This window comes from Erythrolamprus reginae, chromosome Z (assembly GCF_031021105.1).
Source record: "Erythrolamprus reginae isolate rEryReg1 chromosome Z, rEryReg1.hap1, whole genome shotgun sequence".
Lineage (NCBI taxonomy): Eukaryota > Metazoa > Chordata > Lepidosauria > Squamata > Dipsadidae > Erythrolamprus > Erythrolamprus reginae.
In genome coordinates, this window is record NC_091963.1 from 122673971 (window position 1) to 122685904 (window position 11934).

At 34.7% G+C, this 11934-nt stretch overlaps 1 protein-coding gene across 1 annotated transcript; it reads right to left on the reverse strand.

Moving 5' to 3' along the window:
• Positions 1-10663: 10663 nt before the first annotated feature.
• LOC139175831 (olfactory receptor 14I1-like) lies at positions 10664-11703 on the reverse strand. Its single transcript, XM_070767131.1, has 2 exons — positions 10796-11703; positions 10664-10694 (listed from the first exon to the last, which is right to left on the reverse strand). The coding sequence occupies exons 1-2, from the start codon at positions 11701-11703 to the stop codon at positions 10664-10666; spliced, it is 939 nt and encodes a 312-aa protein (XP_070623232.1).
• Between the last annotated feature and the right edge of the window lie 231 nt (positions 11704-11934).

The following is an 11934-nucleotide window of genomic DNA, read 5'->3' on the forward strand; positions in this document are numbered from 1 at the left end:
AATAGAAATTGGATTAGTATATAGCCAAATCTTTGTTACTGTAATCAATAAACCTTACATTTCTAAAATTATTAAAAGTAATAACTTTTCAGTCTGAAAGTTATAATTGATAGAGAATTAGCAGTGAGGCTGATGGCTGTATTGCTTGACTATATCATTGTATTTTGAAGCAAAGGCACTAAAAGTGAAAAACTGTGAAAGTCTTACTACCCAGCTTTCATCAGGCTTTCTGATTTTAAGAGATCATTTACTTACTTACTCACTCACTCACTCACTCACTCACTCACTCACTCATTCATTCATTTGCCAAACATGTATAGGTTAGTAGTAGTTTGTATAAACATAAAATAAGTAAAAAGTAATGATAACAGAAGACAATAGGACAGTAGAAACATAGAAACATATAATTTCCTGTATTTTATCTTAGGATGGATATATGTTTATCCCAGGCATGTTTAAATTCAGTTACTGGGGATTTACCAACTATGTCTGCTGGAAGTTTGTTCCAAGCATCTGCTACTCTTTCAGTAAAATAATACTTTCTCATGTTGCTTCTGATCTTTCCCCAAACTAACCTCAGATTGTGCCCCCATGTTCTTGTGTTCACTTTCCTATTAAAAACACTTCCTTCCTGAACCTTATAACAGTAGGACAAGGATGGTATAACAGTAGGACAAGGATGGTAGGCACAATGGTGCACTTATGCATGCCCATTACAGATCTCTTAAAAGTGGGGAGAGGTCAACTGTAGATAGTTTAAGGTTAAAGTTTTTGGGGTTTGGGGCAGAAACCACAGAATCAGGTAGTGCATTCCAGGCATTGGTTGAAGTCATATCTTGTGCAGTTGAGTTTGAAGTGCTTTACATTTGAATCTAATACCTCATAATGTATTGCTGAAATTGAAGATGAAGTAGCCATTAACAGGGAGGACATTTTGGAATATGATTTTATGAACAAATATAGATCAAATTGGAGGCATTATAGTTGTAAATTGTCTGGTGGAATAAGGTATTTTGTTGTGGGTGGATGTAGGATTTCTATGTTATTTATGTTTTTTAAGTGATATTCTTCACTTCATACAGCAAAGTATCTTCATAGCAGAACCGTAATACTATGTATATCAGGGTACAAATACAATGACTCCAATATACAACATGCCTTTATTTCTTCTTTTTTCATCGAACTGGTTTCATATTTACACAAATAAACAACTTGACAGTATAACTATATTTCTCTATACATCTGCTCTCTATGATGCAGATTCACCAATAGTCAGCACATGAATCCCAATAATTCTATCTTCCAACTGCCAAAAACTGATTTACATACCAATATGCAAATTAGCTCTCCTAACATTCCATTCCCTTTTTCCATGCTATATGCTAACATCCATTCACAACCAACTGGCTTCTTTTCTTCTGGTAACTTTACCAATTTCCAAGTTCCATTTTTTTTTCAATGAATCAATTTCTTCTGAAGCTGCCTTTTTCCATCTACTAGCCTCTTCGTTTGGCATTTTGTTTACTTTTTCCCAATTTTGTGGCTCTTTTACTAACATTACTCTAGCCTTATTCTCCTTTTTAACTTCAGCTACTTCCTGTGTTTCCTTTTCCTTATTGATTTATTTTCTAACTTTATTTTCTTTCACATTATTTTTATTTCTCAACCACACATGGTCTCTCCCTATGTCCTTTTCAAATATTACACTCCTAGCACTACTACCCTATCTTCTTCTTCTATATAAATTCTGTATGCATGGCTATGCTCATCATATCCTATGAAAATTCCTTTCTTGCCCCTTGAATCTAATTTTCCTTTGATCTGCTTTGGAACATGAACTTTGACTGTATGACTGTAACTATTCTTGTATGAGGGTCAGCGAGAAAGTAATGCACCACATTTTTTTTCTCAGTCTACAGTAATGGTACAATTGTGGAACTTTAGATATACTGTACATTCTTTTAATTGTGAGGAGTGCATGTGTAAGTTTTGCATGTCTTCAGACAGATAGCATAGCTGCAGCAGTGTTTAGAAATGGCATCTATTAGTGATGTACAGTACAAGCAGTGTGCCATCATTGAATTTCTCCCTGTGGAGAAAGGAACTGTTGGGAACATTCCCAAATGTTTATGTACAGTTTATGGAAAAACTGCAGTCGACAGAAGCACAGTTAGTCACTGGGCACAGAGGGTAAGGCCATTAGAAGATGGTTCAGCAGAGCTCCAAGATTTGCAGCGTTCAAACAAGGAGTCGTACCAACAGGGCATGCATGCCCTTGTGTCTCGCTAGAGGAAGGCCATAGAATGGGATGGAGATTATGTGGAAAAATAGGGAATGTAGAAAAAGCATCATTCTTTTTTGTGTGTAAGTTTCATTGCGTTCAATAAATAATTGTTAAATAAAAAAATGTAGTGCATTACTTTCTGGGTGACCCTCATAATTTCTATTCACTGATTCTTAATATGATTTGATTGCTATGGACTATCATTAAATGGACTATCATTAAGTACCTTCTAATTCTTGATGAACTTTTCTTTTATGTACACTGTGAGTATATGCACCAAGACAAATTTCTTTTGTGTTCAATCACACTTGGCCAATAAAAAATTCTATTTATTGATTTGACTTCTATGTCACCCAATCCCATGGAACTCATGGTGGCATACAACAATAGTAATACAATACAATGTTAAGAAGTCAAATATAAATAGAAAAAAACAGTAAAAAAATTAATAAACTCTTAATGAACTATCCAATCAGACATGCATAAATACCAATCACTCACAGTTCAGCTGTGACTAGATGTAATACTCACAGACCTGCTGGCAAAGGAAGGTCTTCACGGCCTTTTAGAAGGCCAGTAGGGTGGGAACAGTGCAAACATTGGGAGGTAGTTGGTTCCATAGAGCCAGAGTAGCCACAGACAAGGCTCTCCCCCTGCATTGCTTAGCCGACAGGACCCAGAGAAGGCCAACCCTGTGTAATTTAATACAGTAGGTCTCTGGGAAGTATGTGGCAGGAGATGGTTCCGTAAATCTGGTCCTAAGCCATATAGGACTTTATGGGTAATAACTAACACTTTGAATTGTGACCAGAGACTAATTGGCAGCCAGTGCAGCATGTGGAGCATTGATGTTATATGGCTGCATTCTGAACGATTTGAGTCCCCAATCACTCTTCAAGTAGAGCGCATTGCAATAATCAAAATGGGAGGTGATGAGACCCTGAGTTACTGTGCACAGAATCTCCTGATCCAAATAGGGCTGCAACTGGTATACCAGGTGAACCTGGGCAAAGGTCCCCCTAGGCACAGTTGAGAGATGATGGTCAAGGCTCAGCTGTGGATCCAGGAGGACTCCCAAATTGCAGACCCTTTCTGAGAAGGTTAAGGTCCCCCCCCCCAAACAATAGATGGACAGATAGAATTGTCCTTCGGAGGAAATGCCCAGAACCACTCGGTCTTGTCAGGGTTGAGCTTGAGCCTGTTGGCTCCCATCCAGACCCTTACAGCTTCCAGACACCGCCACATCACACGAACCATTTCACTGAATTGGCACAGGGTGGAGATGTATAACTGGGTATCATCAGCTTACTGATCATACTGCACCTTGTGCTGTTGGATGATCTCACCCAGTGGCTTCATGTAAATGTTAAATAGACATTACAATAAAATTATCCACTGATCTTTTTAATGCTTGATCTGCATTTGTTGGTTTTAAAAGAAATAGTCATAGGCAGTGTTCCCTCTAATTTTTTTTTGGGGTGGCCGAAAAAGTATAGTGTCTGAGCGGCAGTCGCTTCGGGACTGGGCGGCACTCTTTCCCTCTCACTCTTTCCCTCTCGGCTTCTGGGCAGGTTTGAAAAACTCTGAGTTGATGATGATTTTTAAGTGAGCCATTGCTCACTGCTCAGCTTAGAGGGAACTATGGTCATAGGCATCAAAAAATGTGAACTAGGGAGAGCAAATGAAAAAGAAATGTGCATTACGAAGTGACAATACAAACTTTGCTCTTTTATTATTTGGATGTCTATGCTACCCTTCTCAGTAGACTCTTTTGTACTTGAATCTTGATATTGTACACAACTACTTAAAACCCTGCTGTTCTGTTCGGGTCGTATGTGACCCGAAGCCAAGTTTGAGTCCCTGTAAAAAATTTTCCCTGCATATCTGAAACTTGAAATTTCATGTAGTTTCATCATTTCAGGGGTTCTCTCTATGAGAATTTTTTTTTGGGGGGGGGGGGCTTAGTTTTTGCTGGGCAAAAAAAGTTACAAATCTTCTGTTCCCGGGTCACCCTGACCCGGACCGAAAACTCTTCATTTGCAGTGCTTATGTTTGGTCTTTTTGAAAGCTTTTTTCACTTGGAAAGTAGTCTGAACATTTCTGCACACAATGATATGAAAATTGAAATGAAAAAAGTAAATCTTATTGGTTTATTTTGCGGATATAATGCACGCCCCCCCCCCGTTTTTGTGAAAGTTTTTTCAATTTATGGATAGTTTTGCTTGCAAAATGCATTCTATTTTACTGAAGTTGGTGTGGGATTGGTAGCTTGAACATTTCTGAATATAAGAAAAATATAAAGGAACTGAACAAAATGATTCTTACTGGTTTTTTAACATCAGAAATAAGGCCTCCCCCCCCCCCCTCAGCTGCTTGCAACCATTTTCACTTTTTATTTTTTTATGCTCCAAATCCAAAATATTCTTTAAAATCTTAGGCATTCATTTACTCAATTTAACAATGCTGACCATCAAAAAAATATTTGTGGGGGTGGGGGAAAAATTTTTTTTCTGGGCAAAAAAAAAAGTCACACTTAGTCTGTTCGGGTCATATAGACCCGGACCAAAATGATTTTTTTTAGGCACTTGAATTTGGTCTTTTTGAAAACCTTTTCAACTGGAAAACTAGTTTGAACATTTATGAACATAATGATATGAAAATTGAACTGGAAAAATTGAGACTTATATTTTTATTTTGATCAAAAAGCCCCTCCCCCCATCCTTTTTTAATTTCGTGTCAATTTCTATTTTTTAAGGCTACAAATCCCTAAGGAATTTTCCCCCAAAAGGTTTGATATACTAAATTGAACATTTCTGGATATAAGAAAAATATAAATGAACTGAAAAAAATGGTTCTTATTGGTTTATTTTTGCCACAAAAGGGCCACCCCCCCTTGGCCTTGCTGTGTGCCATTATTGTCACTGTTTATACATATTTGTCTAGAAATATTTGGAATATCCTTTTGAAAATCAACCACATTGTAGCCAGAGAACTAATTTTATGAAACAAATCCATTTTACTAAAAAAAAGTATGTAAGTTTGAAATTAACAGCATAATTTTTATATAAATTGAAATAATTGAGGCATACATTATGTGCAAAATAAACCAATATGCATCAATTTTTCCAGTTCAATTTTCATATCATTATGTTCAGAAATGTTCAAGCTACCAATCCCACACCAACTTTAGTAAAATAGAATGTATTTTGCTAGCAAAACTATCCATAAAGTGAAGACTATTTTAAAAAAACGGGGGGGGGGGGGCGTGCATTTCATCAACAAAATAAACCAATATGCATCAATTTTTCCAGTTCAATTTTCATATCATTATGTTCAGAAATGTTCAAGCTACCAATCCCATACCAACTTTAGTAAAATAGAATGTATTTTGCAGGCATAATTATCAATAAACCTAAAGAAAATTCACAAAAACGGGGGGGAGGCATATTTATGTGCAAAATAAACCAATAAGGATTAATTTCTTCAGTTCAATTTTCATATCATTGTGTGCAGAAATGTTCAGACTACTTTCCAAGTGAAAAAAGTATTCAAATTGACCAAACATAAGCACTGCAAATGAAGAGTTTTCGGTCCGGGTCAGGGTGACCCGGGAACAGAAGATTTGTTACTTTTCTTAAACAGAACAGCAGGGTTAAGAAAATCAATTTGAGCTAGCATGCAAGGTTTTTATATATATATTTGCAGTTTTATTTTGTAATAGACAACCTAGGAATACATATTTTATAGACTTTAGTCTAAAGAATTGTCCTTATATTTCTAAGAGTAGGTTTCCTAATGCAGAGTTAGCCCAGAATATTTTATGAAATTATATTTGAAAAATATATAAAAAGCATAATGGAGAATTATGATCTAAGTATTTCTTACAAGATCATATGCTGCAACGTCCTGCCTGTCAAAGACTATTTCAGCTTCAACCACAACAATACAAGAGCCCACAACAGATATAAGCTTAATATTAACTGCTCCAAACTTGACTGTAAAAAATACGACTTTAGTAATTGAGTTGTCGAAGCGTGGAATTCACTACCAGACTCTGTAGTATCATTCCCTATCCCCCAACACTTTAATACATAATAATTAATAATTCTCCCTTTAACACATTCTACCTGATCTATAACCCTCATTGTGTATTATTGCGTATTGGACAAAACAAACAAACAAATAAATAAATAAATTACTTGGCATCCTGTATTTAATTATAAATGCAAGGAATTATTCTGAGAATCACCTTCCATTTTGCCAGCCGAACAGGTTTTAGGATAGAGCCTTTATTTCTCAGCAACAAGAAGCAATGGACAATAAAATATATTGCATAATGACAAATATGCAATAGTTGAAGTAGTAGTAGTAGTAGTAGTAGTAGTAGTAGTAGTAGTAGTAGTAGTAATTTTATTCACAAAAAATAGTAATGCACAGCAAATGAGATTTATATGTGGATTTCGTATCACAATATCACAAATCGAACACTTCCCAAGCATCTAGGACTGTATGATGTATTTTCATATGATCATGCTAATATGATTCACACAGATCCAAGTATGTGGCCTTTTGCAACTAACAGATTGTGATTTTGTCAATGTTTATTGTTTTTAAATGCCAACTGAGGTCTTTTTGCATAGTAGCCAGTGTGCCGATTGCTACTGGGACCACCTGTACTGGTTTATGCCAGAGTCGTAGTTTGATTTTAAGATCCTGATATCAGCTAAGTTTTTCTTGTTTTTCATCAATTCGACTATCACCTGGTATGGCGACATCAATGATACACCCTTTTCTCTTTTTCACAATCGTGAAGTCTGGTGTATTGTGTTCCAAAAATTGGTCAGTTAGAATTTGAAAGTCCCAAAGTATTTTGGCATGTTTGTTTTCAACTACATTCTCACTGGTAGGTCGTAGTTGTGGGACAGGCTTGAATGAAGCATCTGGGCCACATATTTGTGCCTCTGTTTGTAGTCCACCTGTGCAATTTTCTTGCAGCTGCTGAGGAAGCTTCATCAGCTTCCTTGCAAAGTCTGCATTTTGGATCATCACCTGATTTTTAGATACTGGCTTGAGTGCATTTGTTCTGATTGCTTGTTCTTGGACTGCAAGAATCAAACCTGAGGAGCCAGTATCATGTGAAATAAAATCAACATTTTTCGTGAGGTTTTATGACTATAAAATGTGAAAAATATTGCTATAAAAAGTCTAAGATCAAAGGGTTATTTACTCTCTGTGTAAGCGCATCATTGTGCCTACCATCCTGTCCGACTGTCCTATTTGTCTTCTTTTATCATTACTTTTTATGTTATGTTTATATAAACTACTACCCTATACTTAATTGACAAAATAATGAATGAATGAATGAATGAATGAATGAATGAATGAATGAATGAATGAATATCTAGGCTAAAGGTTACTTGCTTATTTAGCTCTTCTATTGTTCTAGCTAAGAGCAAATGGTAAAACTAGCAATCATGTGTCACCTGCTTACTTGGTATGATTTATTTGCATGCTGTATATTAACCTGCAACTAGTTAGCTATCTTTGGGGCAAGTCAATCATTGTAATTGTATACACAGGAATTTTGTTTATTAAAAATAAACTATAAGTCCAAGAAAAGAAGAGCCTCTGAATGTGGCTGCTCACTTAGAGAAATCCAAAAAGGACAAAGCATTGTTCAAGCATTTGGTCATGGTGACCAAAACTGAATACAGTATTTCAAGTGTGGCCTTACCAAGACCTTATAAAGTGGTATTAGCACTTCACATGATCTTATCCCTCTCTTAATGCAGCCTAGAACTGTATTGGCTTTTTTTGGCAGCTGCTGCACATTGCTGGCTCATATTTAAATGGCTGTCTACTAGGACTTCTTCATATACTTTTCACGTAGGAAATAATTCTATCAAGAATGATATAATTACATATGCAGATATAGTTCATTTAAATTCTATAAACAGGCTAAAATACAGCAAGGAAACTATTTTGTAAAAGACGGCTGCTTTATTAATAAATAGATGGAAGAATAACATTAGTTCTCAAGAAGGAAAGGGGATATTAAAAGGCAAAAAACCCACAGTTTATTCATATAGAATCATCACTGCCTCTTAGGACACACATATAAATTTTTAATTAAATACAATAAGGAATAGAACAAAACAAAATGTTGACACAATGGAAGCAACGTTTTTAAAAAACAGATGTCACAAAAATTGGAAAGAACTATCAATTAAATTGCTACAATGTATTCATATAACCTAAAAGAAAATTAATATGAATGTTCTACATATGATATGCAATTTTATTAATAATATTTAAGAGAGAAAAATTATATACTACTAAATGTTAGATATGCCAGAAAACAGAAACAACATTTCATCAGATGTGCTGGATCTATGAAAATAAGCCCTTGAAAGTATTGAAAAGAAATCTAGAGTATAATGCAGAAATCTTGGAAACTTTAGAAACTCTAGCAAACATTAGAAAACAAAAAAGGAGAAACTTAACAACCTTAATGCAAAACTTCAGATTGCAGAAATAACTCTCCAACAAAATCCAGAAGACATAATGACTTTAATGGAAACTAAATCTATAAGACATGAAATAAATCTAGCAACCCAACAACAATTTATGGATAAAATTAAAACATTAAAACAGATAAACTTTGAATCAGCAAACAAACCGGGCCGTTGGCTAGCTTTTAAACTGGCACAACAAAAGGCTGAAAAAACTATAGAATCTCTTTACGACAATTTAGGCACATTAAAATCAAACACAGAAGAGAAAAAACATATAATAAGACAATTTTACCAGGAATTATACGAAACAGACACAATAGATAATTGTGCAATTAGGGAATACTTACTTGAAAATGAAAGCTTAATGATAACGGAGGAAGAAAATACTAAACTAAATAAGAACATTACTCCAACAGAACTTAAATTTGCTATCAGCAAACAACATAACAAAAAAACTCCTGGACCGGATGGTATTCCCACAAAATTTTATAAATATCATCAGGATCTGTTAGAACCTATCATGCTAGATATTTACAATGAAGCCCTTACACAAGGCAAATTCTCCAAAACCTGGTCTGAAGCCAGAAACCATTATCCCAAAAGAAAATAAAGACAAAAAACATCTTGAAAATTACAGACCTATTTCATTACTAAACACTGATTACAAAATATTTTCTACAATAAGTTTAACCAAATTTAAACAACAGTGATTCTCATATGTAAAATACATTTCTACTGCATAAAAAACATGATCACCAACTGCCTGGCTTCAAAGGAGGTCCACATGTCTACAAACATTGTAAAGCAGGAGAAATAGGAGAGGGGAAAGATAACAATACATTGGAGTCTTTAATATGAAATAATCAGCTGAAGATCAAATCATTTTAACTCCTGGGAAGGCATGGTGAACAACAGATACCTCCATGAAAATTGCATTGACAAATGCAATGAAAACTGAAGAACCAAAGATTAAACCAATTCTTCAGAACTTATTTGGGTAACAAGAGAAGTTGAGATGCCTGCACATGCTCCAGATGGCTGCTCTTCATAAATAAAAGCAGTTTTCTCTGGATTTAACCATCACGCGATGAGGTGACTATCCATCTTGTGACAAGGGTCATGAGTCACATGTCTGAGTTGGGTGGTTCTAGAAAAGCAATCAATTTCTGAAGACAAGGTATCATGCCCTCCTCATGGAATGGAGAAATTGGAGAGGATTGCATGAGACTAAGCCATTAGTTTTGATCATGCTAGTGGTGAGAAAGAATCAGGCAAAGGAGAGATTGCCTAAAGAAATGTCCTTTTCTGCTTCCAGAGTGGATACTATTTTTACTTGATCAAAGAAATATAATTCCTGTCCTGTGACTCAAAAGAATATATTTTGCAATGTTCTTGGAATTATACATAACTAGAAAATGAAGGGAACAAGCATAGTTTATTATGCTATTTGGTTTGAGTTCCAAGCTTTGTTTGCAACCAAATAGCAAAGGTCAGAGTTCAACCAACAATATAACTAACAAACTTAGCTATTAATATTCAAAGACATTTCATAGTTGATTATAGAAAAGGCACTTGTTTGGAATAGTTTCAAATAGCTATGTCTTTTCTAAGTTTCTGATACTTTTATGTTCAGCTACATGATCCCAGGAAAATATGCAATTGTTTGAAGAACTGCTGACCATTACTCCTTGATTGTCCCATATATTCTGAGATTAAGAATGAATTTTCAAACTAAATGAAAAAAAGAAAAAGGAAAAAAGAAAACATTATGTAACATTCAAGAAAGTATATTCCTACATTTGTTTTCTTACTTATTAAGTAATATGTAGGAGAAAAGAAAAAAATAATGTTTCATTTTTTATTGTCAACTTATATTATCATAACTTTCCAAATTACTATAATAAGGTGTGAAGTTGTGGGATGACGTTTACCTAATCTTACCGTTCAGTTTTATAGTCTAAGCATGCTCTTAATATTTTCCATTTATATAAGTGACCTCAAAGCAAACATTCTTGACAGAGCAGTCTTAATGTCATTGTTTCTCAAGCTATAGATTAATGGATTTATCATGGGTGGGATAATGGAATACATTACAGTAATGGCAAAATCAATATGTGATGGTTTCTCTGACATAGGACGCAGATAAGCAAAACAACCAGTAAACAAAAAAATGGAAAAGATGATTAGGTGGGGCAGGCAAGTGGAAAAAGCCTTTTTTCTTCCTTGAACAGAAGGAATTCTCAGGACAGCAAGGAAGATCTCCACATAAGTAGCAACAATGAAGACAAAACAACCAAATGCTAATGTAATGCTAAATACTACAACTCCAATTTCAGTTATGTATAAATCTGAACAGGCAATCTTCAGTAAATGTGGGATTTCACAAAAAAATTGATTGATAATATTAGAGCAGAAAGGAGTAAGAAAAGTCCCAGTGGTGTTTAGTACAGCATTGAACAGGCTGGCAATCCACACGCTGCCAACCATTTGGGTGCAGGCCTTCCTGTTCATTATCATTTCATATTGTAAAGGATTGCAGATAGCAACATACCGATCAAATGCCATGACAGTAAGAAGAGAAATATCAGAGTCTACAAAGAATAAAAATAAAAGAACCTGAGTTACACATTCAGTATAAGAAATCCATCGTCTGTTTATAAATGAATTGAAAATGGATTTGGGAATAATGACTGAGACTGAGCCAATGTTCTGGAGTGCTAAATTCATTAGGAAGAAGTACATTGGTGTGTGAAGGTGAGAATCAAAAGCTATTGCAGATATAATTAGGAAGTTCCCAGTCAGTGTAATTAAATACAAAATCAAAAATGCAGAGGCATAGATAATTTGAAATTCCCAAATGTTTGATAATTCCAGGAGAAGAAATATAGATGTGTTGTTATCCATTTTTAGTCACAAAGATCACAATCTTAAAAGAAAAGGAAGCACTCTTAACAAAGTTTCCATTTATTTTCATTTGGAGAAATTTTAATCATAAATTGTATGATTTCAATGATGACAAAAATAAATGTTGATATTTCCATTTTGGATAAGTGTTTTAAAGCATTAATATTACATCCATATTGCTTCCATTTTCTTGTATTAATTTAAAGTTCCACATTATGACATCAGTTGCAG

What these genes read in the sequence shown, in the direction of transcription:
- LOC139175831 (XM_070767131.1), bottom strand. Translation starts at nt 11,703, where the DNA reads ATGGATAACAACACATCTATATTTCTTCTCCTGGAATTATCAAACATT. An exon ending in TCAAGAATGTTTGCTTTGAG is followed by an intron (nt 10,695 to 10,795) that starts GTCACTTATATA and finishes ACCTTATTATAG; the next exon opens with TAATTTGGAAAGTTATGATA.